Here is a 27,616-nt window from a genome sequence, read left to right on the forward strand (position 1 = left end):
CCATACGGCCTCCTCTACTCTCTCTTAGTTTAGATATATGCTCTGGTCTTCCTCATTCTAAAAACTATCCTTACCTCCACACAGAAGCCACCCAGCCCTCTTTTACCAGTGGCCTGTACGTGATCAAGTCCAGTGGCTTCTCTAACGGAACTCCCTGCAGCACTTGACAGTGACCATTATTTTTTCCTGAAGCTCCTCTCATCCACCCTCCAGGAGCGGGAGTCCTCCTTGATCTGGGTCCTTCTTAGCCAGCCTCACATTGTCCACTTGGGTTTCCTTCTGGTTAGCTCCTAGCTCTCTTCTCACACTGTCATCCATTTCTGAGGTGGGAGCTGAGATGGGCTCCCCATGTTGTATTATCTAGCCAGCCCATGCCCACACTGCCCCGTGCGTGGCCCAGTGGAGAACCTTATTTAGATGTCATAACATGTCACAACAGAACCCCAGGCGCTCTACCTTCTTCCACAAGGCTGTCACCCTCACTCTTGCATCTCCACTCTTGCTGGGTGACTCATGCATCCTGTGGGAATACTTAGGCTTCTCTCCTTATTCACTCTCCACACGTAATCACCCACCGAGGTCTCACCACCTAAACATAGCTCTCGTTGATGTCTTCCCTTCTGTTTCCGATGCCACTGTGTTAATTCAGGCCTCATTATCTCTCGCCAGACTCCCTCAGTGGCTTCCCAACTGGTCTCCTAAGCCTTCACGGAACGTTGGCATTTCTAGAGGAGGTGGTGCATTCCTGCCTTTGGACAAATCTAAGTGCTAGGTTCTACAGAGTCCTATCTTGTTTGGCTCAAAAAAAAAAAAAAAAAAAAATCTCTGCAGCTTCAACATATTCCTGATTCTGGTGAGGTGGGAATTCTGGCTGCGCAATGCACAGTCCCACTCCACACTGTGAGCAGGTCTATTCTGAGGCTGTATGAGCTGATGAAAATGGACACCTAGAAACAAGGACAAGAGAAAGTCTGGAAGCGTTTCTGGGGAGATGAGTCAAGAATATTTGACCTGTCATCTTCTGACGTACCAGCCCCAGTAACTCTCAGGAGCTTCTAGCTGCTCTCATGGTTCTCTGGATAGGCTAAGCATTTCCAGTTGTAGTCTTTATAGATACTTTGGATGGCTTTCATTCTACATGCCAGACAGCCCTCACTAATTAAGTCTGAGCAAATCATGAAACAGAAGCATGCTTCCTCTCGTGATATACAGTTACTCTCATGAGCTCTTAGCTCCTAGGCACATTGTGAGGCTCCGTGAGATCCTAGCTACATCATATCGTGTGTCTTGTCCACTTGGGCAGCACGGATCCTGCTTCTCTGTTTCTTTTCACAACATCTAGTGTAGTGTTTTGTGTCTTTAAAATGGTTCATTAAATAAGGCTCATGGGTGTCAAGTGTCCCGAGCTCCCCTGGGAGACATACACCTTTAAGTGATCAGTGAGTTGTGCATTGAAAGTAGTCGAGTTGCTATTGGGCCTAAACCCATCTTGTGACTAATAACTAGGTTTTACTGAAAGCCTACTAGGTACTCAGCACTGACTTAGTATGTCCTATCCCAGAGCAGGGTTCTAAGACACTTGTTTGTCATGGTGCTATTTTGGAGAGAGAGTTTGAAAGTCATTTATTCCATATCCTATAACTGAAGGCCATCTGAATCCACCCCCACCGCCTTCCTCTTTCTATGCTGGCTCAGTGTGCTTCTAATTACATCTCATCACATCTCTCACAATGGTGATACTTTTCATTGATTCATCAAGGGCTCCATTCAAGGTGAATCAAGAAAAGGATGGTGTTAGAATTAAATTGATTTTGATTTTCTGACATTCCTTATTGAAGGGCAAATAGGACATCTATTTTGGTTAAAAGCTATGTTCAAAATCATTTATAATTTACATTAAGATGTTGAATCAATGAGGTTGAATTACCACTGATCAAAAATTCTGGCTTAGATCTTAGGCTCTGGGTTCTGGTCACCTGGTCTTCAGACCCTCAGGTCACTCGAGGTCCACCTCAATCTGGCAGTCTGTCATTTTCTTCCTCTGTAGCTCTTTACAAGGCACTGCTATTTCTAATGCACATCTCTCTGATTAGTGATTGATGTTTCATTTATACATACAGCATACATCACAACCCTGTATGAGGGAGAGGTCTTATGGAAGTCTCTCCAAGGCATGGCGAAAGAGGCCAAAACGATTTAGAGGGGGTTTGTAGGCCGAACTGGTACTCAGTTTTTATTTCAAGCTCATCATGCTATTGGTCCATCACATGATTAAGTGCAGTCAAGTGACCTTTGACCGTAAAGGTGGCACTGCATTTCTCCGTATGAGTAATGCAGGGCTGCCTCCCAGAGAGATTCGGGTGCTCACTCCACTTCAGGCTGCTCCTGGAATCATCTAAATTTAATGTACATAGAAGGTCCCCCCACCTTGCTGGCTGGAGCAGGGCAGTGTGTTAACAGATGACATATTGAAAATCTTCTAGTTATTTATCGGTTAACAGAGAGAAAGATGAAACACCACCACTTGGAGCTGAGCTCTCGGTGGCCCACGGTAAATAACACTTAGTCAAAAGTGAGCCATGTGATTGATACACCATTAGAGACCAAGGTGGAAGGAGATCTTGGAGCCAGTGAATTCAGTTTTTCCCAGTTGCAGAGAAGAAATAAGCTGTGCTCCTCTCTTTTGGGTTTAGTGCATTTTCTAAAGCTTAGCTGCCTCAGTCTTTCTTCCGTCTGATATCAGTCTCCTTCAGTTTGAAAAGAAAAAGGGGGGGGGGGGATGGAGGGGGGTTGCTTTTCAGTCCCTCGGTGTTTCATCAAAATAAAATGAGCAGCTAGAGCAATAGCTTCCTGATCCTGCAGGGTGGGAATGCAGAGAGGAGACCTTGCCCAGAGGATGAATGTGGATGAAAGGCAGAGGCAGTCTAGCATCAAAGGGGAGCCGTGGGCTCCGATCAGAGGGACTCTAATGTAATTAGTTTGGATGTAGGATTAAGTTCCTGCTTGCAGGGTGCTCTACTTCAAAATGCCAATCCGAAAAAATTGCAATTAAATTAGTCTCTTTAGTCCACACACGGGAGCAGAATTTTAATGGGTGATTCTCAGAAGCTCAGACAAGTAGAGAGCTCCGGAGAGCATCTCTTTCCTGATTCCTATTCATGGCGTCTGAGCCTCTTTTGATAAGAGTTTGATAAGTTTGGGTAATGAATAAAATGAAATCTCTTGGACTTGGGGCTCTCTGGGGTTTTGATGGTTTTCCTGTCTGCGAGAGCATCTGATGGCCCTCGTAATCATGGTTCGTCTGAGAAAGGGGAAGTCGAGTGCAGGAGGAAAGCGAGGCAGCTTAATTTAACTGAAAACTGCAAATCAGTTTTTAATGGCACTGGAGTGGGAATCTGCTCTGTAGGATGATGAATTGCATCGGCTGAATTACCACATGGGGAAATGGGAAGAGCCTGTCTCTGCAGAGTTTGTCCAAGATGAGATTTTTGGGGATTCGGAAGAGAGAAAGTGATGTCAAGGTGCTTCAGTGTTAGCAGCACATTAATGAAAGCAAGTTGCTAAAACTCGCTGAGATTTTTGTAGAGTCTTTTTCATACTAATCCCTTTCTCTGAGAGGCCAGAAACCTATCTCATAAAACAGAGACTCCTGGGGTCTTCTGCAGTACCACTGGCCATTTTTCAAATGCCTCGCGTCTCCTCAAAGAAGCAATGACCACTTGCCTCAAAGGCAGATGGTGTCCACGGAGAGCTTTCCATTCTACTTCAGATGGACATGGCCAAAGGCTTGAACTGAAAATGAGTCCTGGAATCTGTACATCTAGATCTTTTTAAGAGTTATGGAAGTAGTTGAGATGTATTTGTTTAGGGGAGTTTATGACCCATTCAGGCACGGTTTTGATTGTAAAATACCATCTGGGTCTTTAAGTCATTTATGGGGCTGGAGAGATGGCTCAGCTGTTAGATGCTAAGCTCACAACTAAATCATTTACGTGTACACTTTGGAATTTGGCTTTAAACGTGGCCATTTTGAAATTCAACAAAAGAAAGGGGTTCTAGAGAGAGCTGGGTTTCTGAATTCTACAAGGAACATCATGTTTAGGCAGAATTCTCGCAAGATGAGCTCCAAAATCAGCACATTTCAGAGTGATCTGTGGGTTGGCTATCCAAGTCACACTTTTGTGAAAGGTTTAACTTTTTTTCCATTTGTTTATGACATTTATCAGGGATATCGACATTTTGTTCCATGTTACATTGGGTCTTGTCAGAGTTCAGAGGGTCTGAGATGAGTCTGTCATCTTGAATCTCTGCATTGCCCCAGCTTAGGTGGCCCAGTCAGCATCCACTATGCCAGAGGATTCCTACCTCAGCTCCACGAAAGGCAGATTTTACTTCAAAATTAGACCAATTTTACATGACGAGCCAGAACTCCAGTCAGGCTTATAAATTTGTGAGCATAATTTCTGGGTAAGATTTCTTTAAAAACCTGGCCTGTGGAGTTGTTTGGTAAGAGTTGAGAAGGCTCCCTTAGTCTGATAAACTGCTCCAAGGATGAAGAAAGGAAGCTTTTGTGTGAGATTCCCTAATGGCATTCTGGGTGTTGTGGCCAGACACTCCGAAGTGGGAGAGAGGAGCCCAGCAGCCTGCCTGCTTGTGGTTTTCCCAGTCTTCCCCACTCTTCCCGAGCCTCTCTTCCCCCATTTCCCCTGCGTACACATAACCCCTTCTCCTTTGTTTCTAGTAATTTAGTTTTCAGCCTTGATCATAAAATGAATGACCAAAAATTTATCTTGTTTATAAAAATTCAGTAAGATTTTCCCTTTTCTCTTTTCTCTTTTCTTCTCTTCTTCTCTTCTCTTCTTCTCTTCTTCTCTTCTCTTCTCTTCTCTTCTCTTCTCTTCTCTTCTCTTCTCTTCTCTTCTCTGCTCTTCTCTGCTCTTCTCTGCTCTTCTCTGCTCTTCTCTGCTCTTTTCTTTTCTTTTTTTTTAACCAACTTAAGGTTCAAGGCTGGGAAGAAGGTATACTCTATCGAAGGAATGCTCAGCTATGCACACATCTCCAAACTTCCTGGCACTCTGGTGTGAGGCTCTGCCACCTGTGTGTCTGCGCCCTTACAAGACACCTGGGGCCAACTGTATATACGTATTAAGGCTGAAGTCTGAGAGTCAGGGTGCTCATCACCAAGGATGGCTTCTACGATTGATTGGCTGGCTTCATCTGCATAGACAGAACGTTTACTCACCCCTACCTCCCACAAAGCCCCAAGAATTGCTGGCTTTGAACTTGAACAAATAGACTAAACAAAATTGTGCATAAGTAGAGATTACATTGTGTAACAGCTGGTTTTTATTCTTTAATTCCATTAGAACTAATTTCTCAGAGGCCAGAGAGATGGCTCATTGGGTAAAGGCACTTGCTACCAAGCCTGACAACTTGAGTTTGAGCTACAGAAACCCACATGGTGAAAATAGGGACCAAGTTGTTCTTTGACCCTTACACACCATTGACCAATCCATGTAATTAAAAAACATTTTAATAATGTCTTAAGGGCCAGATCTCTAAAACTTCCTGGTGGATTTTGCTCATAGCTTATGGTCTACGTTTTTGGTAAAAAGAAACTTTTCACATTCATTGCTAAGAATCACTTTGAAAAGAAGTTTCTGGTTCTACATTGGGTTGAGCAAGTGTCTGCCCATGCCACTTATGGAACTAAGTTTTGTGTGAGTAGTAGATTGTTCAGTAAGAGGTGACTTCTCATCCTTGGGTGCCAGAGAAAAATTCAGAGTGTGCCCATGATCACTCGTCGTCTTTGACCAGCCTGCAAACTCTCTTCTCTACACTCAGTGGCAAAAAAAGAAAGAAAGAGAGAAAGAAAAAAATAAAAATGCTACCACATGGAAGGTGAGCTGATGGGTGGGATTCTATCTCTGGCAGAAAGTGTCTACAAGGCACAGCTGTGTGTGATGCACCAGGCTAGACTCTGGGACCCAAAGGCAAAGAAGGCCTGGCCATCTTCCCTACGGACCTAATATCCTGAGGGCCTTTCACACAGCTGCCTGCAGTCTTTGAGTGGACTCCTCTCAGATCCTCATTAGCTATATACCTCATCTGATTCCCCTCTAACTGCTCCCCAGGCCCCGGCCAGGCTACAGAGTCAGCACCTCTCCAGGTATGTCTGTCTGTCTTTCCATCCACACTACTGAGATGTGGGGACAAAGGGCAATGTATCCAGAGCCATAGAACAGGGGCTCTGCGTGAGGACTTAGTAGCAAGTTGGTTTGCAGGAGAAAATCTGTGGGCCCTTGGGGACAAGCCCAGTATTTCCCCAGGCCTTAATAACTCATAGACCAAAAAGAGCCTGAGAATTTTACTCAAACTTGTAGGCTTTGAGACCCCAATTGTCACTCATGCCCCACTCCCCATCCTTTAGTCCTCTACTGGTATCCTTAGTGTTCATGGTCCTTTCATGATCAGGGTCACCCCACAAGTTCAGAGCCCATCCCAGCAGGATAGCAGGGTTAGCGTATGGCTTCAGCTTGTGAAGCTCTTAGAAGAATGGGTTGGGGCAGGGTGGGGTGTGGGCCCCTGGTCCTCCTGGGCAGGAGCCAGAGAATTCTTTGTGTTAGAAGCCCATTAATTAAGGCGTGAGACAGAAAGACATTCTGGATCTTGCCTTAGCCGGGTGCAACTGTGACTAAAATCTCTTGGCAGGAGGGTGATATAGAGTCCTGCGGCATTGTGGGTGGCAGGTTGTAGGGCTGAAGCCAGGAGGTAGAAAGTCATAAGAAGTGGCTACTGCAGAGGTCTTAGAATAAGAGTTGAATTCAAATGAGGAGCACATGGGGGCATGGCAGGAGGTAGCATCAGGGATTGTTTCTCATCAACAAAATGGCAGTTCTGAAGGTCATTTGGGAGAATGAGGTCAGAGGAGATGCCAGGGGTCAGGAATGAGTGGTTCCTCCATATTGGCCTCTGAGCCAGCCACTAACTGTAAGGAGTGGAAATGGAGACTTGACCCTTCAGCACATTTCAAATGACTCCGCCTTGTTGGCTCAGTGCACCGCTCCACCCCCGAGTTCTGCCCAATGCACTACACTCATCCCTCTAAACAGCCTTGTGTGTCCGTGCCTTCCCAGGGAGAGATTTTTCTGTGCTGTTATCCACAGAAGGAAGATCTGACCCTCAGCTTCCCATGCCAGGTCCTCTGTGTCTGATCCCTGGCTTCCTCAATTAGAACTGCCATGAGACGCAGCTCATACTGCCTAAGTCCCAGGGTTTGAGGCCCTGTGTTACAGAGGCCCCAGTCATCCCTTGTTCCTCTTCCTTTTGAGTGCTGGCTTTGTCATCTCAGCTACATTGATCCTTCCGGGAAAACACCCCTGCCCCCACCAACAAATAAGAAAGAAAATATGGGGGTGAAGTAACCAGCAGGCTACCAGTGTCACAGTGTTTTCCCCAGTGTGGGTTAGCGTATCATCTTCCAGGGTGGACGAGGGGCCCTTTCCCAGGCCAACCAGTGATGGCCAGGAAGACGCTTCCTACCACGGGCCTATAGTGAAGATGGAACTTTCTTTGGGAAGCAGGGGTGTGTGTGGAAGGAGGAGGAGACTGGAGGCAGGGATGAGGTGCCGGAGACACAGGTGTCTATCACACCCACTGGTACACCTTTGCAGGTTTCTGTCCTGTGTCCCCAGACCCAAACCTCCAGGCCACTGTATCCAGCGACTCATTATTTCCCCTGGTTGTGATGATGCTTTACCCTTCAGGATTCCTTTCTGCCGCTCCAGCCCTTCCCTCATCCCGTTCCCTCACTCTGCCCAAACCCCAGTGGAACTGTCTTGAGAACAGCCCTGGGCCACAGTGTTTCTCATTTTGACACAGGAGAAAACTCAAAAAGACCAAGAGGCAGACGAACTCACCCAGACTGCAGAGGGGGGGGTGGGGCGGTGGGGGAGGTGGGGTCGGATGGCTAGGCGGTTTGTCTATCCCCAGAGCTTGCTGGTGTTAGTCTGTTTGTGTGTGGTCTTCCCAGAGAATGTGCCCCTCTGGAGCCGCCATCCCTGCTTGCTGTCCCATGTGTCTGTCCTTAGGTCCTGGGGTGGGTGGCCCTTTCACATAGATGTCATTGTAACTTCCTAGTGATCTGTACAATGTCAGATCCTACAGGAATGGGGCGTCTTCCTTACAGCCTGGAATAGACTAAAGCAAATGTTAATGATATTGCAGATGCCGTCTTTCTCTGAGTCTCCTGTCTCCTTCATGCAAATGAGAGTCTGGAACATCCTCTGAGGGCCTCTGAGAGACGCTTCCTACTGTCCTGTCCCTCGGCTGCTGGCTTAGGAGCTTTCACTGTCTGCACGTCCAGGCCCATTCTTGTGCTTGATGTGAAACGCAGGCTCTGCTGCTCACACAGGAGACCCAGAGTTCCACTCCTCCCAGGCTGCATTAGCATTTTCTTCCTTGGAGAGCTGTTGAAACATGCCTTTCCACAGTAATGGGGGTTCCCAGCACATTCTAGGAGCTGGCTCCGAGCCTCCAAAATCTGTTTTCCAACATTTCCCGGGCTCTGGCTACTACAGCTTGTTCAGACCAGACTTGTAAGACAAGTTACAGAAACACTCTCTCTATAGTTAGAGTGATGGTCATGGTTTTCAGAGCCATGCCCAGCCAGCCGGGGTCAGTTCTGGCTGAAGAGCTGAACTATGGCAAACTGGCTCTTGAGCTCTCTCGAGAGGACTGAAGAAACCTAGAGAGGATCCTTTCTCTAACTGCTTTCTTCCCAAACCCCAGCCTCTCTGTGCCTCCTGCACCAGATCCTCGGTGCCGAGTCTGCTTATTTTCCAGGCCTAGATTAATAGTGTCTGGATGTAATTATAATGACAGCTAACATTAGTGCTGATTCCCCTGCCAGAGTGTGTTCCAAGTCCTTACAGATACCCACTCATTTGGTCCTTATTAACATCATGTGCCATATTATCCCCACTTAGCAGACAAGGAACCCAAGGCTCCGCAAAGAATTAACGTCACTTGCCCAAGACAGCACAGCTGTTCAGTGTTACTGGGGGCTCTGGATCGAGGTGGTCAACTGGTCCCAGCTCTTAAACACTGTGCTGCCACAGCTCTTAATATCGAGACATAGTGACGGAGCCACATGTGGTGGTGTATGCCTGCAGTCCCAGCACTTAGGAGGCAGAGGCAGGAAGTCCAGGTACACAAGTCCACCCTACATGGTTCCACAACGGCCTGGGCTGCATTAATCTTGTCTGCAACAGCAACAACAGAATGTTAATGATGAGAAAGATGTTACTAGACTCAGATTCCCCCAAAGGCCTCATTTTCTAGTGATTTATGAATTTTGTAGCCAGTCTCCAGTTTAGCTGGACATCTGTGGGTCTCACCTACCTTCTCCAGATGTTCAGACATCAGCTCTCTGCATTTCATCTCAGACTCTATGTTGACAATGGGACTTGGATGCTAAATTTACACATGGATCTGGGCTAAAGGGTAACCTCGATACAGGAGTTATTAACTCTGTAAGAGTAGAGTCAGGAGAACCATGGGGTAGACAGGATGGGTCCTGCCTGCCCCTGCCTCTGTCCTATAGGATTGTGGATGGTTTCAGCTACTGGAACAAAGTGGCAGGACTTGATCCAGAGCCTAGTAGTCTCTTTTCTTTAGGAGGTTGAGCCCAACATAGCTGTGGTTGGCATGAGCAATAGCTGGAGTCTACACTAGGCCTCTATCTCCTTCTCCTCCAGACAAGGTGGAGAGGCATGCTCTGAGATGCTGTCCTCTGGACATGGCGTGGCTGCTGCACACATGAACCCAGCAGCAATGGTCACCTACACAAGACCTGCACAAAATTAGGCTAGTTAAAAGTCCAGTATGGAGGGCCAGGTGTGGTGGCACATACCTTTAATCCCAGCAATTTACAGGCAGAAGAAGGCAGATCTTTGAGTTTGAGGCTAGGCAGATCTGCATAATAAGCTCCAGGGCTACATTCAGGGTCATACAAAGGAAACTTATCTCTAATTAATTAATTAGTCAATTAATTAATTTAAAAAAACTAGCACAGAGGAGGGAGGGCTCCCAAGGCCCCACCCCTAGCTGAAGAACCACTGGTGGTTAAGTGGTGCTAGGGAGAGTCACTTTTTTTTTTTTTTTTTAAGAACTTTCTTGCTGTCACTTTCCATCTGGCAGCAGAGGAACCTAAACCTCAATGGGCTGGACACTCAGTGAACTAAGCCAGCCCAGCAGGGTGGGTTGTACTGCTGGCGCAATGCCTGCTGTCCCATGCTGACAGAAGGGATGAGGATGACTTAGGTCCAGCCCTCTTTGAGATACATCAAATGCAAGCTGGATAAGGTGGCACATGGCTATACTCCCCACTGTTGAGAGGCAGAAGCAGCAGGAGGATCAGGAATCCAAGGTCATCCTTGGTTATAGAGTGAGTTTGAGGCTAGCCTGGGCTACACAAGACCTGTCTCTAACAGCAGAGTTCATTAATTCATACGTGTGATTGAACAGTAAGAAAGAGCTTTAGAAGGTACCCACTCCCTCTAAAAAACAGACACAGACTACCCATGAGGTGGCCCTCCGGGTGCTCTTGCGACATCCCCTTTGTAACCTGAGAGTCATTGTATAGATTCCACACAACAGTGTATGATCTGTGTTTTTTAAAGTCTGGGCTCCATCTCAAGCTATTAGGAGGGTCCATGTCAACACTCTCTTTTCCTCTCCTCTCTCTGGGTTGTCACCTTGTCACCTCTACCTCCTGTAGCACCCAATTACAGCCTGTTGGTGAGCACAGAAGGAAATAGCAGTAATTATGGATTTTCCTCCAAGGAGCTGGGACAAAAGTCACGGAAGAGCCAGCTGAGTTTGTCGTTAGGGTAGCAAGTAAGAGTGTGTGGTGCTTTAAAGGAAAATGTACATAGTAGCCAACACTGAGAAGGGCATGTGTGGGGGAGCAGAGGTCTGGATATTGGGGCTTCAGTGAGGAGAACACAGCAGCAAATAGAGGAATAGCCTTCTGGGTGTGAGCAAATAAAATTTCCAAAGAGAATGATAGAGCTGGCTGTACATGTTTAGATCTCCTACATTGTCCCCTCTCAGACCTAGCAGCGAGCCTAGGGTGTGGCACAAGAGGTGTGAATGATTCTGCTGGTCGGGGTGACTTAAGAGGAACATGGTTCACAATATGGGTTAGGATTTAGTACAGCCACCTTGACAGAAAGCCCCCAAATCATAGACTTCATGTGGCTTCACAGTGACATAGAGAGCTGGGGACCAGTTGTTCTCCTGCTGGTGTGTAGGCCCCACAGGTCTCAGAGCCTCAGCCTGGTTCCTGCCTTCTCGGCTGGTGTTTCTAGCTATGGCTTCCCCCTCATGGTCCAGGATATCACTGAGGTGCTGGTTCTCACGTGTCACCCCAGAAATCCTTCCAACTCAGTCTTCTAAGGATAGACCTCAGTGCAGCATTTTATAAAGCACAAACTGTCAGGAACGCCATCTTTGAGCTGACGGGTGGTGCCGCACTGGTGAAACAGAGCTGCAGATAATCTGGGGGAAAAGCCGCAAGAAGCCTCCCTCTGGGATGTTTGTTCCTGCAGCGTCACTGAGTTCTTACGGTGTTCAGGTTCTGCCTGCGGCGCTGCTACAGGGAAAAGGGGAAAAGGTTCTTTTCCCAGGAAACTTAGAGTCTAGCAGGAGGCAAGCCAGATAATAGGCAGCCATCAGTTGACCGCTTGCCATTCATACCTGAGTCTTCAGACGTAACTTTGCCTAATGAATGCCCAGAGCTGCCAGTGCCGAACACGGTGTGAGGCCCACAAGAGTCCTGGCAGTCAGCCTTGCACACTTTTGATATAAATTCCACTATCAGATGTCCCTCACTAGGCATAGTGGCCCACAACCTTAGTCCCAGCACTCTGGAGGCAGAAGCATCGCTGAAGTCCAGCCTGGGTCATGTAGTGAGTTCTAGGCCAGCCGGGGTTACAGTGTGAGAGCAAACTGAATGTCTCTCCTGAGGTCCTGCGAGAGGAGGAGGAGGGTAGGGAGAGGGGAGGAACAAGTGAAGGTTCACCTTGAAATCCACCCACATCATACCAGCTGGCACCATGAGGGGCAGCACGCACAGTTAATCCTAAGTGTGATTCCGCTTGGCTCGGTGTGGGAAGACGTAGGGATCTTTCTCTCCTTGCTAAGCAGTGTGTGAGGAGTAATTCTGGGGCTTTTTGAGGCATCTGGAGGGCACACTGGGGAACTTGGGGAAAGCACAGAGACCTGGCCTTTCCTTTTTCACATAACCTTCCGTGAGTGGTACCCAAACCTGGTTTCTCTAGAAACCCAGGAGGGTCATGTTCAGTGTGCTTGTACAAGGGGGAGTGATGCTAAATCCAACCTGGAGCCAGTGTCACCTGCCCAGAAATCCTGTTGCTGTTGCCATGCAACGCTCTCAAGCTGTTTGGGGGTGAAGGACCAGTTTTTCCCTTTAAGTTCTATTCCCAGTCTGCCTTAAAAATGAAATAGTGCATTAGAAAAATTAAACAACAACAACAAAGTGTTATTCAATCTGGATGTCTTGGGGCTTCTGTTGCTGCAGTGAAATACCACGACCAAAAACAACTTGGGAAGGAAAGGGCCTGTTTTGCTGGCTCTTCCATATCACACAGGTCATCATCAAAGGAAGTCAGGGCAGGAACCCAAGCAGAGCAGGAACCCGGAGGCAGGAGCTGATGCAGAGGCCATGGAGGAACGCTGCTTACTGGCTTTCTCCTCAAGTCTTGCTCAGCCTGCTTTCTTATAGAACCTAGGACCACCAGCCCAGGGATGGTACCGCCCATAATGGACTGGGCCTTCTTACATCAACTACTAATCAAGAAAATGCTCTACAGACATGCTTGCAGCTCAGTCTTTATTTTCAGTTGCCATTCCCTTCTCTCAGAAGACTATAGCTTGTGTCAAGACGATATAAGAAACTAGCCAAGCACACTGGGCATAGGTAGAAATATATTCCTGTAATCCCAATACTCGAGAGGCAGAGGTAGGAGGATTATTAATTCAAGTGTAGCCAAGGCTATACAGATAGCAAGACCCTGTCTCAAACAAAGCAAAACAAAACAAACAAAAAAATCAGACTGGGTAAGATTAGTCGATATAGCTTTTGCCATGCAGGCATGAGAACGAGAGTTCGGGTCCCCAGAACTCCACAAAAGCAGGTTGGTATGGTAACCTGTATGGGAGGTAGAGACTGGGGATTCCTGGAGCCAGCTGCTAGCCAGACTAGCCAAAACAGTGAGTTGCAGAGTTAGTCAGAGACCCTACCTCAATATATATGGTAGGGATTATATAAGGGGCATCAAGGGCGTTGTCCAGTGTCAGCCTCAGGCCCCTCCAGGCACCCATGTGTGCATCCATCCACATGCAAGCTTGAACACTCATACACACATACACAGAAATTATCTATAGCTCAAGAGCTAGCAAGATGACTCTGCTGTTACGAGCACTCTTGCTCTCACAGAGGACCCAGGTCTGGTTCCCAGCACCCACAAGGTGGCTCAGAACCACCTGTAACTCCCAAGGCCACAGGGTCTGATGCCCTCTTCTGGCCTCTACAGATAGTGTATACACATGATAGACAAACAGGCAGGCAAAATACCCATAGGAATAAAATTAAAACAAACAGAAGCTTTACAAAAATATTTTAAACATTATTTCAAAGGTTATGTCTAACTGAGGCATCTATTTTAGATTTAGGGGGCATGAAATTGCTCCATCTGCTTAGAAATCTTTTATAAGCTAACTTAATTCCTGCCTGGGGTTTGTCTACAGGAAAAAAAAAAAAAAAAAAAGGAAAGAAAATCAGAGCCTTTGGTACCAGCCTCGAGGACTGTGTTTTGGGCTATACTGCCCCTGAGGCCCAGGGTCAGAGGCCACCGGGGAACTGCTGTCCTTCCCAGCTCCACGTTAGGGCAGTTATAAAAGAGAATGAGGAAGCTCCCACAGGAAGAGAGCTGCCTGGCCGTGGTCCTCTGTCCCTTACACCTCAGCTCATTGCTTTGGGAGTGGTTTCCCTGCCAGAGCTCCATGGGCAGGTGAAGATTCTATTCTGTAGCTGCAGCTGGAGAAGCAAGAGGTCACGGCCAATTGTAGTCCAGTTCCCTTCTTGAACACAGCTTTGGACCTATGCTCGTTTGCTCAGCAAAGCAGAGGACCAGCGAGGTGGTGGTGGTCATCTGCGGCTGGCATGGCCTGGCCTGGCCTGGGGAAGGTGAGATCACTGTGGACTCTGTGTTGCAGTTCTCCAAGGAGAGGCACATCATGGACAGGACCCCCGAGAGGCTCAAAAAGGAACTGGAGGAGGAGCTGCTGCTGAGCAGCGAAGACCTACGCAGCCACGCCTGGTACCACGGCCGGATCCCAAGACAGGTATGCGCTCTGTTCTCCTCAGGGAATGGCACGCTGATGGCCCTGTTAAGTCCTGCTCAAAGACCATAGAATGCTAGTGCTATAACATGACTTAACTTAGAACTGTCTCCAAAAGGTCTTTGGAAGAGCCAAAGGTGGGACTCCAAATATATTTCCAGCCATGAGAGAAAGGACAGTGCTCCTGGGGCACATACATGTGCAGTACTAGCTGCCAGAAGTATGTAGATGCCTAGGGTTTAGATAATTAAGCTCTTGGCCAGTGGTCAGAGCCTTCTACTACCTGGACCCTTTTTTTTTTTTTTTTTGAAGGCAGTGACTTATCTCAGAAAAGTTCCTATGCCACAGGGCAGGTGGCACAGACCGACAAGGCCACCCCTGCTCCATGCAGCAAGCGAGTGTCCACTGTCCTCTGTTCTTCTTCACCAAGTCTTGTGACTCAGAAGATGGGGAGGGAGAGGGATTACCCCAGGGACCACGACTTCATGGCTCAGGATATTACCCGTGGTTGTCATTAATAATGTTGCTATTTAATACTATAAGAATTAAAAATAGACTAAGTCTGCAGAATTGAAGTATACAGTTACCCATGGGTTTCTTATTATAAGCATAATCTGGCCAGTCACTGTTTGAGGACCGCATGACAGGAAATGCATGCCCAGGTCTGAGGAGGGTGGCGGCATGTTGTAAATACTGTCTTTGGTGTAACCAATTTCACTTTTTAAAATTATTATTTATTGCGCATGTGTGGAGTGTGCCACAACACACACTCAGATATCAAAAGACAGCTCTCTTTCCACCTTGTGAGTCTTGGGGATCTGAACTCAAGCCGTGAGGCTTGGCTACAACCACCTTTATCTGCTAAGCCACCTTACCATCCCACTTTTTGTTTTTTTTTTTTTTTTTTTAACACTTATCAAAGAAGTCACTCTTATTCTGATATTTCTTCTGGAACCTTAAAACTGATGGTAGATGATACAGATAAGAAAAAAGAAAATTCAACTCCTATCCCTAATTGTCTCCCCTGGAGATAGTTGTTACGAGCATTTTGGTGTATATCCCTCTAGACCTCTTCAATCAAAACAGAGATCTTCCTGCTTTCTGTGGTCCACTTTCCTCACTTAATGGCGTGCCCTGGGAATTGGCTCCGGCTGTAAACTCTTCAGCTACAGCAGCACACACTGTGTATGCGGCCATCACACACACCCATCACAATTTATGGGGTACTTAAGAGAGTCTCTAGCAGCCTGAGCAACATGCTGTAAGATAACTACCACGTTCAGACCTATAATTCTTTCTACTGGCTCAATTCCGGGAAATGGAATTTCTGCATGAAAATGTATTTTTAAGGCAAAGAGGCAGTTTTGAAGTAACCATAGCAGCACACTATTCTGAGCTAGCAGAAGTATAGCGTCACTTGGATGTTAGAATATCCTAGGGGAAAAATGTCATCATGGCTGTCCTTGTCAGCGCGCCAGGAGGGTGAGCTCTCAGGAGTACATCATTCTGGACACTAACTGAAATGCTGTGACAATGGTAGCAGGGTGCCAGCACTCAATCCCTTTGAAGGTGTAGCAATAGCATTCATTATCTACATCTTATAGATGATGTAACTGAGCCACAAGGCGCTTATGTACTGTGTCTAGTACACAGCCGGGGCAGAATGCCAACGTAGGTGGTCAGGCTCCAGAATGATGGACTGGACCACAGTATACATCTTCACTGTAAACGTCAGCAACACAGTGGTTTCCTGTGGGGGCGTGCGTCGTGATGCAGGCATTATACTTGTGCTTTGCCTAGTTCCCATATGCCAATGGATTATCCTCACGGTAATTTTGTGAGGTGAGGAAACCTCAGGTGACTTTGTATTTTTTTCTAGCCTTCTAGCTTGTCCAGAGTCCACCGTGCCATTCTCGGGTTCATCCTGCTCTGTAAACGGGAATCTTAGAAGGATGTTTAGGGAACCTAGCTAGCCTCTTTCTCCTCCCTTGGCTGACTAGAGGGACGATCAGACCCAGGGAGCACACAACCTCATTTCTTCCTGCTGTTTTACATCCTCCAAGTCTGTGTAAATGTCCTCTTCTTGGGACATCTTCCTGGCCACCCTCATTTGACCAATAACCCTTCCAAAGTTTTTCTTTCCTTAGCTTCACAATATCTGACTCACCATGCTTGCAGCTGTCTGTCTGTCCCTAGAGTGCTACACCAAACACACACACACACACAAAGCCCCCGAGAAAGCACTCTTGTCATTGCTGTGTCTCCTGAGTCTGCAGTAGTGTTGAGCATGTAGAGGATGGTCCATAAATAGTTTGGGTGTTTTGTTTTGCATTTGAGAGGGGGATGACCTCAAATGTATTATGCTGGCCTCAAACTCACTGTCCTCCTCCTGTCTTAGTTTCCTGAGCACGCTGATCACCTCTGTGCATGGCCATACCCAGCTAGGATACAGTTCTTGAGTGTGACATGTAACAAACAAAGCAAAGACGTGACTAATAAAGGGAGTGCGAGAAGATGGCTCAGTTGGTAAAATAGTCATCTTGCAAGCACAAGGATCTAGGTTCGATCCCCAGAACCCACATTAGAAGCAAAACAAAAACAAAAAAAGCAGGAGAGCCAGGCATGGTAACACATGCATTGGAGAGGCGGAGAAAGCCAGATCCCTGGCTTGTGTGAGACCGATTGTGCCTAAGGAAAGACTCCTCTGGTCGCTGCACACATGCGCACGCATGCGCACACGAAGCAGACATAGCAGCACTGCCTTCTTGTCAAGTTCTTGAGAGTTTGTTTGCCTTTCCTGTTCCTCATCCATCATTTTGCCTACAGGTGTCTGAAAACCTTGTGCAGCGGGACGGGGACTTCCTGGTTCGTGACTCCCTGTCTAGCCCTGGAAATTTTGTCCTGACCTGTCAGTGGAAGAACCTCGCTCAGCACTTTAAGATCAACCGGACTGTTCTGCGGCTCAGCGAAGCCTACAGCCGTGTGCAGTACCAGTTCGAGATGGAGAGCTTTGACTCCATCCCTGGGCTGGTTCGGTGCTACGTGGGCAACCGGCGGCCCATCTCCCAACAGAGTGGAGCCATCATCTTCCAGCCCATCAATAGGACAGTGCCCCTCTGGTGTCTGGAAGAGCGTTATGGCACCTCCCCGGGCCGAGGCCGGGAGGGTAGCCTTGCTGAGGGGAGGCCAGATGTGGCGAAGAGGCTGAGCCTCACCACAGGCAGCATCCAGGCTCGGGAACACAGCTTGCCCCGAGGAAACCTCCTCAGGTAGGTTTGTGGGGTGCTGGGGCCTGGCTTAGGCTAAGGGGTAGAGAAGATATTAGTACACTCACTGTCAGTGGACAGCTGTCATGGGTGTGCATGATTAATCAATCCCCACTTAAAGTGCATCAAAAGCAAATGGTGGAGCTAGATGTGTGATACATACGTGTTATCTCTGTGCTTTGAGGCTGAAATGGGGGGGGGGGAATGCCCCAAGTTCAAGGCCATCCTTGACTGCAGAATGAGATCCCCATCTCTAAAACAAAAAGACAATAAAACAACAACAAAACCAACAGGGTCTGAGCAGGGGATATTTGGGGGACACTGCAAAGAAGAGGGGGTTCCAGGGATTTAATGTGAGACGTTCAAGGGCCAGAGGAGCCTGGAGGGTTTATTGGCCAGGCTGGAGTAGAGGGTCTGTGTAAGGGAGGGATGGGGTTAGGAGGAAAACCCCCAGCGGATGGTGGAGGCCTTTGTGCCAGGCTACAAATGTTTGGCACAGTGAACAGCAAATCCTGAAGCAGAACTGGGTAGCAGTAGGCATAGAGAAGGGAGAGAAACCAAAGCAGGAAAGCCAGTGTAGGTTTCAGCAAGGGCCCAGGTTGGAAGGGAGTGGTGGAGTCAACCTCTGAGGTCTTCAGGGTTCAAGGGAAAAGCCTACCTAGTCGATAAACTGTAGGGAGGGCAGGGACTGTGGACATGCTTCCTGGCAACATCCAGCAGGGGTCAGTGCCGAGGCTAGGGACTGGTCTTATGGAAAAGGCTTGACTTGAGGGAACAGATGGGGTTTGAAGGACTGGAAGTGTGGAGGGAGGAAACGGGACTCCGCGCTCCTGGGATTGAAGAGAAGCGTTCAGAGAATAGGCAGGAAAGGGCTGAGAGGCGAGCTCTTTATTTGCATAGGACCAGGTTTCCAGAGCTGAGAAGCCTTTACACATCCAATTGCTGGAGCCCGGGGAGGAAAGCTAAGATGTAGACTGGACCCCTCTATTGGGCAGCAGCCCTGCCCCGACTCCTGGCTTCTCGACTCCCACATATAAGTAAACGTGTCCATTCGCCGCTCTGCTTTCCTGTCTGGGCCAAGAGAAAATATAAACTATAATTTCTTTCCTGTTGAACACCTTATGAAAATGCAGGACTCTGTAAGTAACATAAACTGTAGCTTGTTGCCTGGCATGTGTTAGTCAGCAACTGACTCAGAACCTGTGGCACCACGCAGCTTCCACGTGGCTAGCTCTGCAACCCTTGGGTAGACACCTTAAACTTCTGTGGGACGCCCTTCCTTGGTCTGGACGCATAGACGCCACAGACACATTAGAGAGTGCAGGAAGTGGAAAGTGTTTACTCACAGCGACTGCTGGTATTCCTGGTGGCTGTTCTTCTCTGCAGGGGAGGCAAAAGTCAGACTTAGGGGCAAGCGGGGAGGCATGGAGGGATGTGGGAGATGCTCTCTTCTGATTGTCCTGTGGAATGCAGAGGCTCTGGGACAGCTGCCCACAGGAAGCAGCCAACACACTTCAGGTCGGGGAAGGGCGACCTCAGCATGACCAGTGGCTAGTCACCTGACCCTGCTGCCCTTCAGTGACGTCTCCATGTCAGCTTTGGCCCACTGCCACCTGCTGCCTGGCTGGAAGCCCGGGGCCCCTGGGCAAAGGTGTGTGTTCTCAGGCACACCGCTTTCCACCTGTCTAGCTGCTCTGGGCCCCTGGAATAATCTGATCGGTTGATTGTTGATCATGGCGGACACAGCTCAAATAACGTTTCTCCAAAGTCATTTACCTTTAGCAATTTGCTCCGACCTACTTATCTTTGAGTGGTTGCTGAAAGTTGTTTTTTTTTTCTTTCTTTTTCTTTTTGCTTGTTTGTTTGTTTTCAAACGTAGGGGAGATCTTCTGGTTTGTGTAAGACTGGTTTATGCTTCAGGAGGACCTGTTCGTTGCGGCCTGGCTGGTCGGTGTATCTCTACCGCCGGCTGTAATTAGAGTGATCCCCAGTTAACCAGAACGGACAGAGGGAGTGTTGGAAAAAGTGCCTCAAGTTACCCTCTGTCTTTCCCCTGGCTGGTTGTGCACTGTACCTCCCCATTGCCATTTGGTGAACATACTGGCCACTTTTGCCTCTAACTTAGCAGTTAGAGGTCACCTGTGGGTGCTCCAAGCCCAGCCAGGAAGATAAGTATGAGAGCCACCCCTGGAGTCTGCAGATTATTATGGGGTAGAGAAAGGGGAGTGCTGGTCTGTACATAGAAATGGAAAGTGGCCTCCAGTTTCCCCCCAGCTGACATTGATCCATTGTGGAAAAGTCGTGTTAGTTAAATAAGCCATTCCCCCAGGGAGTGAGAATCATTTAAAGCTTTTTTTTTTTTTTTTTAAAGAAGCACACATTCCAGTTCATCAGATGCCTTCCCACTACTCCCCAGAGGATTGTGACCCATTCAGCACGTTCTTTTCGACAGGATGGAAGGGCTGAGGAAGCAGCCTGGGACTCAGCTGCTCTGGCCCTGGGGACTCGGCACACCCCGTCAGTAGCTCCTCCTCTTGGCCTCTCCTTTACTGTTAGGGTATGGGCTGCTGCGTCCATTCCGGGAGTTTTCTTAAGTTTCCGTGATGTGACGTCGCCTAAAGGAGGGTTTTACTACTTAATGACACGTTTCTGCCTGGTCTCTGGCTTCAGGAATAAAGAGAAGAGTGGCAGCCAGCCCGCCTGCCTGGATCACGTGCAGGACAGGAGGGCCTTAACCCTCAAAGCTCACCAGTCGGAGAGTCACCTGCCCATAGGTAGGTGTGGGGGAGTGTCAGGCAAGAAGGTGGGTGGTGTGGCCCTGAATGCCCTCGAACTTTTTCTGCCCAAACCAGCCACGGGGTTTGAAGATTCCAGACCTTCAGCTTGGAGGAGGGGAGGTTGGCAGAGCTGTTTGGTTGTGGTACACTGAGCTTGATGCTTTAGGCGTCTTAGCACTTAAGTCTCATAACCAGCCTTCAAAGTGGGCACAGTTGTCCTCATTTTGCAGCTGGGGAAACTGAGGAATTAAGGTATTGAGTAAGAGGGTCACCTAGCGTTTGTACCCAGGATTTTTAACATTTCAAACCCTGTTGATGCGTTTTGGTCATCGAGATAAGAAGAGCTCACGCCTTAGCTGGCCCCACCCCCATCAGTGGCTCCTGGCAGTGGTCCTGGGGCTGCTAATGGAGTGGCTGTCCACAGACACCTTTGCTATTTCTCTGTGTTCTTTTCATGGCTAGAAGAGTGGTGGGGCATGGGACTTGGGAAACCCATAAGCATTTAGTGCCAGTGGGAGGGTTTTTCATTTCTTTTAATAAGTAACCTTCCCCCGAGCCATAAAGTGATTTTTCCCAGTGCTCCTTTGTAAAATGTTTGTTTGGCTTATCTCCGTGTGTCTGTCTATCTTCCTTGCATCGCTCGCTCTCTCTTTAATGCTGCCTGAGATCCACCCTGACTTTGTGACTCAGAGCCCTTTAATGCTATGTGGCTGAAGGTTTCTATTTCTTCCGACGGGATTGTTCTATTCCCTGCCCAAGACATGTTTGCCTGTTCTGACTGTCCCAACCTGCTATGACCATAAAATGGTGTTAGAGCCCAGCCCTTGGGGTTTAGAGTCACCTCTAGAGTGAGGTGGAGCCAGAGAAGCCTTCACAGTGTTCTCGACTGCCGCAAACCAGACCTGATGTGAGAGAGTCACCGTGTTTTCCTTTGTGGCAGAGAGGGGAACCCAAGGGCATAGTGTGAGAGCTGGGAGCAGTCATTCCCATGTTTTCTGTTCTCCAGACAACGGAGCTTTCTCGGACCTTCTTTTCTCCTCCACAGGCTGCAAGCTGCCCCCCCAGTCTCCGAGTATGGACACGAGCCCTTGCCCCAGCTCTCCCGTGTTCAGGACTGGCAGCGAGCCCACTCTGAGTCCAGCACTGGTACGAAGATTCTCTTCGGATGCTAGGGCAGGGGAGGCGCTTCGGGGATCAGACAGCCAGTTGTGCCCCAAGCCACCCCCAAAGCCCTGCAAGGTGCCCTTCCTCAAGGTTCCCCCTTCTCCATCTCCCTGGCTCAACTCAGAGGCCAACTACTGTGAACTGAACCCTGCTTTTGCGGTGGGCTGTGACAGAGGAGCCAAGCTTCCGTCACAAGCTCAGGACAGCCACGAGATGCTGCTGACAGCCAAACAGAATGGGGCATCGGGTCCCCGGAACTCTGGCATCAACTACCTGATCCTTGACGGGGATGACCAAGTGAGACCTTGGGATCCACTGGCAGTGCAGATGGATGAGGGTCAGGAGGACAAGACCAAGTTTGTGCCACCTCTCATGGAGACCGTGTCGTCGTTCAGACCCAATGACTTTGAGTCTAAGCTCCTTCCTCCAGAGAACAAGCCCCTGGAAACGGCCATGCTGAAGCGCGCCAAAGAACTGTTCACCAACCACGACGCCAGGGTCATTGCGCAGCACATGCTGAGTGTGGACTGCAAGGTTAGTGTTCTGTGGCTGTCCGCTTCCGTTACTTTTAAAGGGGTCTGCCTGGCCATCCCCCGGCCAGCTGGAAGAGAGCCAGACAGTAACGCAGGTGTGGAGATTTATTTGCAGGGTGGGAACCGCCGCCAGAGCAACCTTTGTCCAGCAGGAAATTGGTAAACTTCACCTAGACAGAGGGAGGGCAGGCCTGCCTCTGAACCCAGCCTGCTAAAGACAGTGTCTGTGACTCCCCCTCCTCTTCCTTTCTTAGCTAAGAACTCCCCTCAGCCCTGTCAGAACTGGAGCAGCTGGGGGCGAAGGAGGCTAGCAGAAAGCCTGGCTGCTGGAGTGGCAGGGCCCTTTATTCTATTATGCATTATACTTACTTACATGGCATATTTATTTAATTCCCGATATGATTTTTATGATAATCATCTTCAACTTGATTTTTTTTTAAAGATTTATTTATTATTAAATGTAAATATACTGTAGCTGTCTTCAGATGCACCAGAAGAGGGCGTCAGATATCTTTACGGATGGTTGTGAGCTACAATGTGGTTGCTGGGATTTGAACTCAGGACCTTTGGAAGAGCAGTCAGTGCTCTTAACTGCTGAGCCATCTCTCCAGCCCGACTTTTTTTTTTTTTTTAACAAGAATTGTTCAAATTAAAAAATTGTAAGATGCAGATTAGAAGAAAAGATAAAAATCCTACAAAATCTAGTTTCCAGGGTCAGTGAGGTGGCTCATCTAGTGTATACAGCTGGCTGACAAGCCACAACCTGAATACATTCCCCAGAACCCACATGGTTGAAAGAGGACCAGCTTCTGCAACTTATCCTCTGACCTGTACACACATCCTGGTATATATACATGTGTACACACACACACACACACACACAATATAATTTTAAAAAATCTCAAAATTCAGGCTAGAGAAATGGCTCAGTGGTTAAGAGCACTGGCTACTCTTCCACAGGACCCCAGTTTGATTCCCAGCACCTTCATGGCAGCTTTTAACTATCTATAATTCCAGGTCCAGGGGATCTGACACTCCTTTCTGGTGTCTTTGGCACCACCCACACATGTGTTTCATAGACATATATGCAGGCAAAACATGCATACACATAAACTAAAATAAAAAATTAAAAGCTGGGGCTGGGTGGTGGTGGCGCACGCCTTTAATCCCAGCACTTGGAAGGCAGAGGCAGGCGGATTTCTGAGTTCTGAGTTCGAGGCCAGCCTGATCTACAGAGTAAGTCCCAGGACAGCCAGGGCTACACAGAGAAACCCTGTCTCGAAAACCCCAAAAAAAGAAAAAAAAAATTAAAAGCTAATTTTAGAAACTCCACCTTCCTAATGATCAGTGCTGACAATGCTTGGTGGAATGCCAGGCTTATTAGCATTCATAAATAACACTGTTTATCATACATAGATACAACTCCAAGCCTGAGTCTCATTCCATAGCTACATACATTTTTATCATCTTTGCTTTTTTTTTTTAAAAAAAGAATAATTTATTTTATATATATGAGTGCTGTTTTCATACATGCCAGAAGAAGGGGTCAAATTCCATTCCAGATGGCTGTGAGCCACCATGTGACCGCTGGGAATTCAACTCAGGACCTCTGGAAGAGCAGCCAATGCTCTTAACTGCTCAGCCACGTCTCCAGCCCCATCCTCATTTTTAATAGGGGCATTTGCTTCAGGAGTAGGGGATCTGTGTATGCAAGCTCTTGGTATCCCTTAGACAATGGGCATCTTGGGCTTAGCCCACCTTCTTGGTATATAGCAGTTGGTACGTGGGCATTTGAGTAAGGCCTCAGTGAAATCTGAAACCCTGTCTCATTCAGCTCAGAGAACACCATGAGTTTCAAAGGTTAGGTTTATTCGAAAGCTGACATTTCCTTCCTGTGTCAGGAATCCTGGCTGTAAATCTGATGTCCTAGCCGGCCCTAGGGAGTTTGGAGGGCTGATAAAGGACTCCGAGAGTGAACTGGAGGAACCAACAAGCTGTGTAGAAAGAGCTCTTTTCCTGAGTCCAGGACTGGAAGGCTAACTAGATGACCAGTGTACGTCAGTTCCTGTGGCTGAAGGGTGTCACCCATGCTAGTGGAGGAAGGAGGGCGTGTCCCTGCTCCCAGGGGAAAGCTCCAAGGGAATGAGATTGCTGTGAAAGAACAGGACTTGTTAACTCTGGGGCTGGGCAGCCTTGTGCAGAACACACAGGTAGGCAGAGGATTTGCCATGTTAAATCCTTACCTCCTGTCCGGTGGTGGCAAGAGAGGACTAAAAGTCCCTGTCCCAGCAAGTCAGTCAGGCTGGGTCTAAGCGTTCAGCACCAAGCCACCAGGCCAGAGGTGAGTGAGAGTCACACCCAGCGTGAGCCCGCCCACCCACCCACAAGCCCCAGGAGGAAATTCCTTGTACACGCAGGGCTCTGTAATTACAGACCAGCTCCTTTCCTGGGGGGCAGTGAGCCCTTGGCTGTCTGTGAGGGCTTGAGTGTCTAGAAGGAGGGAAAGGGGAGATGCCTGCCCAGCCCTTCCAGGTCTGGCAGCTTCCCACTGCCGTTGACATCCTTCACAGGAGCGCCTAAGTCTGATGTCACTTGGCAAGTATGCAGTCCTCCTCCTTTTCCTGCCCTGAGCACGTTGTCCTCTTCCTGGGCTTCCTCCCATATCCGTCTTCAGGTTTCATTGAAAGATAGGTTTCTTGGGAGTCCCCAGCAAGCAGGCTAGACTCTGTTCACCCTAGCCTCAGGGGCAAGGCTCTGTCCAGCCCTCCGAATTCTTCCCTCCACCACCACCCGTTCCTTGATCTTCTCCCAGAACTACTACCAGGCAGAGCCAGTGTCTCCAACAGGAAAATTCTTTCCCACTGTAAATGGAGCAGCAATGAGATGGAGCCACCCAGGAGCCAGAAGCAGGCATGGAGCAGCATCTGGGGCCATGCGCCCATTCCCACCCCAGCACATGGGTCAGGAACAGCTGCTTATTAAGGGCATCAGGACAGTGGGTGGTTCTGAGTACACGGGAAGCTACAGCCCATCAGTGTCCAGCACCCCAGCTCAGAGCCTCTGCCACCTGCAGATGGGCACTGCTCGTGCCTTACTCTCCCTGGCAGAGCACAGCCACTCTGGCACCTACTGTCTTTGAATGTGGAAGTAAAGTCTCCCAGTTAAGAACTTGGCCTTTACGTATGAGTCCAAGTCCCACCATTGTCCACTAGCAGCTGCATGGCCCTGGTTCTCTCTCCATTTGTGGAATGGAATACCTCCTACCCAGGTGGTCAGCGAAGACTGAGATAATATATTTGAAGCCCTGGGCACTTTGCCTGGCCCAGAGTAAAGCACTAAGTGTTGATCAGTGTTATATGTTCAGCCTTGATTGAGCACCTGCCGTGTGCCTGGCTCACTGGCATCTCTGTCCTGGACGGACCTGCTTTTTGGTGGGAATGGGATGAGAGGAGATATGATACAGGGACTTGGTCCACAGCATGGCCAGGAAATGCTCTGGCAGGAGTGGCTGGACTCCCTAGGCTTGAGCAAGGGCTTGAAGCTAGAGATCATGGCCAACAAAGATGACTTTGGAAGGCCGAGCAGTTGGCAAGGTGAATGCAGAAAGTGTGTTGTAGGCTTGGAGGCACATGCGCTATCACAAGCTATGGGGACGGGGTTGGTCTACATGGGATTCATTTCTCGATCAAAGAAGAGGGGGCTGGGGTGGGCTGGGAAGGACCTGATTGTTGTCCTCGGTGTTTGCAAGTTTCTGTATCTGGGCTCATACAGGATCTTGCTGTTATAGCACTTTATCATCAAGCTAGGGAAACAGACCCATGTGTGCATGGGCACAGGTCCCAGTCCTCCGTGCTAGGGACAGCAGGGCCAGAACATCTAGTGATTGGGCCTGGTGATCTGATTGCATTTCAGGCCTCTTGGCAGCTGAACAGAGGGCCAGGCCAGGTCCCCATCAGGGGTCCTCAGGACACTACAGGGGTCTTGAATGTAGAAGGATGGGTCCACAGAGTGGCGGCAAGTGGAACTTAGAGTGTCTTGCCTTAGTGCATTCATGCCACCCTGCCCTGCCATAGTAAACAGATGCTCCTCCTATCATGTCCCAGAGGACTTAGCCTAGATCCCAGTGTGGGCTCAATATCCCATAGTCTTCCAGCTCGGCCCTGGAAAGTGTGTATAACTCAGGAAAGAGACCTAATGATGGGTGACTGACACTTAGTTCAGGCTAGAGGCTTCTTGCTTTCAGAGTGGAGCCCTCAGGGTGCCTACTAGTGCTTCCAGAAGAAAACTGCGTCAGTGGTAAGCCTTTGAGGCTTACTACATAGAGAGTGTGGGCTGCAGTGCACGTCAAAGAGGAACAGGGCTTAGACTCTCTGGCAGGATGATGGGCTAAATATGTGAGATGTATGGAATGCCTCGCCATGGTCAAGGTAGCCCTCTCATTCCTGAGACCTGGCCAGAATCGCCCCCTTTCCACATGGCCAATGACTCACAACTTGTACTTTCAAATAGTCATTTGAATCCTTAGCAAAGCCTTTGAGAATGGTGAATCTTTACCTGCAGTGGTGAACCTAAAATGAATCCTGACTCCTGTCCTGGGTGCCACCACTGGACGGCCAGATCCTCAGGCTGACCCCCAGCACTGACAGGAACTGCCTTGCTCAGCGTATGGAAGGTTCAGGTCAGGTTTAGTAACTGCTGAACTCCCTGACCTTTTTTTGTGTGGCATGTTATGAAGGTCTCTGCCCCGCTGACCTGCCTGGCATGGTTATGGTAGAAGACAACCCACCACAGGAAGCACAGAGCCCATCGGGGTGCCTGCCACATGTCCTGACTCAGTCAGACTCCCTGAATCCCAGCGTCACACTGCTGTGTATCAGGGAGCTAGCATGGCCCCAGTTCAGAGATGCAGCTGACTCCACTGTGACATTTCAGCATGCTGTATACTGAGAAACAGTCAGGTCTGACATCCGACTCCATTCAAATGTGACTATGCACGTTAGAAAGGAGATGGTAAAAAAAAAAAGGAGAGAGATCAGACTGTAAGAAACCCAAAGAACGAATTTAATCAATGAAGAGAAAAGCAAAGAATTGGGTTGAGATGAGAGCTGGTTCGGACAAAGAAAGATTTTCTTTCAGGGAAACCTCTGGAGAAGCCGTGGGAGTGTTGGTTTCCAATCACCGCATATGTTTTTAATGGCTTCCAGCCGTAAGGTACACTTACTGCACCCAGGAGAGGCGTAATTAAGGGCAATAGCAGCCAGCCGTGGCTGTTAAATGAGAACATGAATGGTAAGGCCCAGAGCAGAGGGGAACTTGGACAACACTCTGCTTTTCCACCGAAGAGACTGGTGGGCTCCACACACACGCACAGCCTTCTTGTTGGCAGCAGAATGTCTTGCCAGGATCCAGCCTGTGTCAGGCCAGAGCCGAATAAATGATTAGCTCCCTG

The 27,616-nt window shown here is 48.6% G+C and overlaps 1 protein-coding gene across 2 annotated transcripts in view; it reads left to right on the forward strand.

The window, feature by feature from the left end:
* Positions 1 to 27,616, forward strand: part of Bcar3 (BCAR3 adaptor protein, NSP family member) — a 114,039-nt gene that overhangs the window by 74,658 nt on the left and 11,765 nt on the right. For both annotated transcript variants that reach the window (XM_031375333.1, XM_031375334.1), the window contains 4 exons: positions 14,302 to 14,430; positions 17,254 to 17,696; positions 20,364 to 20,467; positions 21,516 to 22,168. In XM_031375333.1, coding sequence (XP_031231193.1) covers positions 14,302 to 14,430; positions 17,254 to 17,696; positions 20,364 to 20,467; positions 21,516 to 22,168 — 1,329 coding nt within the window. The remainder of the gene's footprint in view (positions 1 to 14,301; positions 14,431 to 17,253; positions 17,697 to 20,363; positions 20,468 to 21,515; positions 22,169 to 27,616) is intronic.

Source organism: Mastomys coucha, unplaced genomic scaffold (genome assembly GCF_008632895.1).
Source record: "Mastomys coucha isolate ucsf_1 unplaced genomic scaffold, UCSF_Mcou_1 pScaffold16, whole genome shotgun sequence".
Lineage (NCBI taxonomy): Eukaryota > Metazoa > Chordata > Mammalia > Rodentia > Muridae > Mastomys > Mastomys coucha.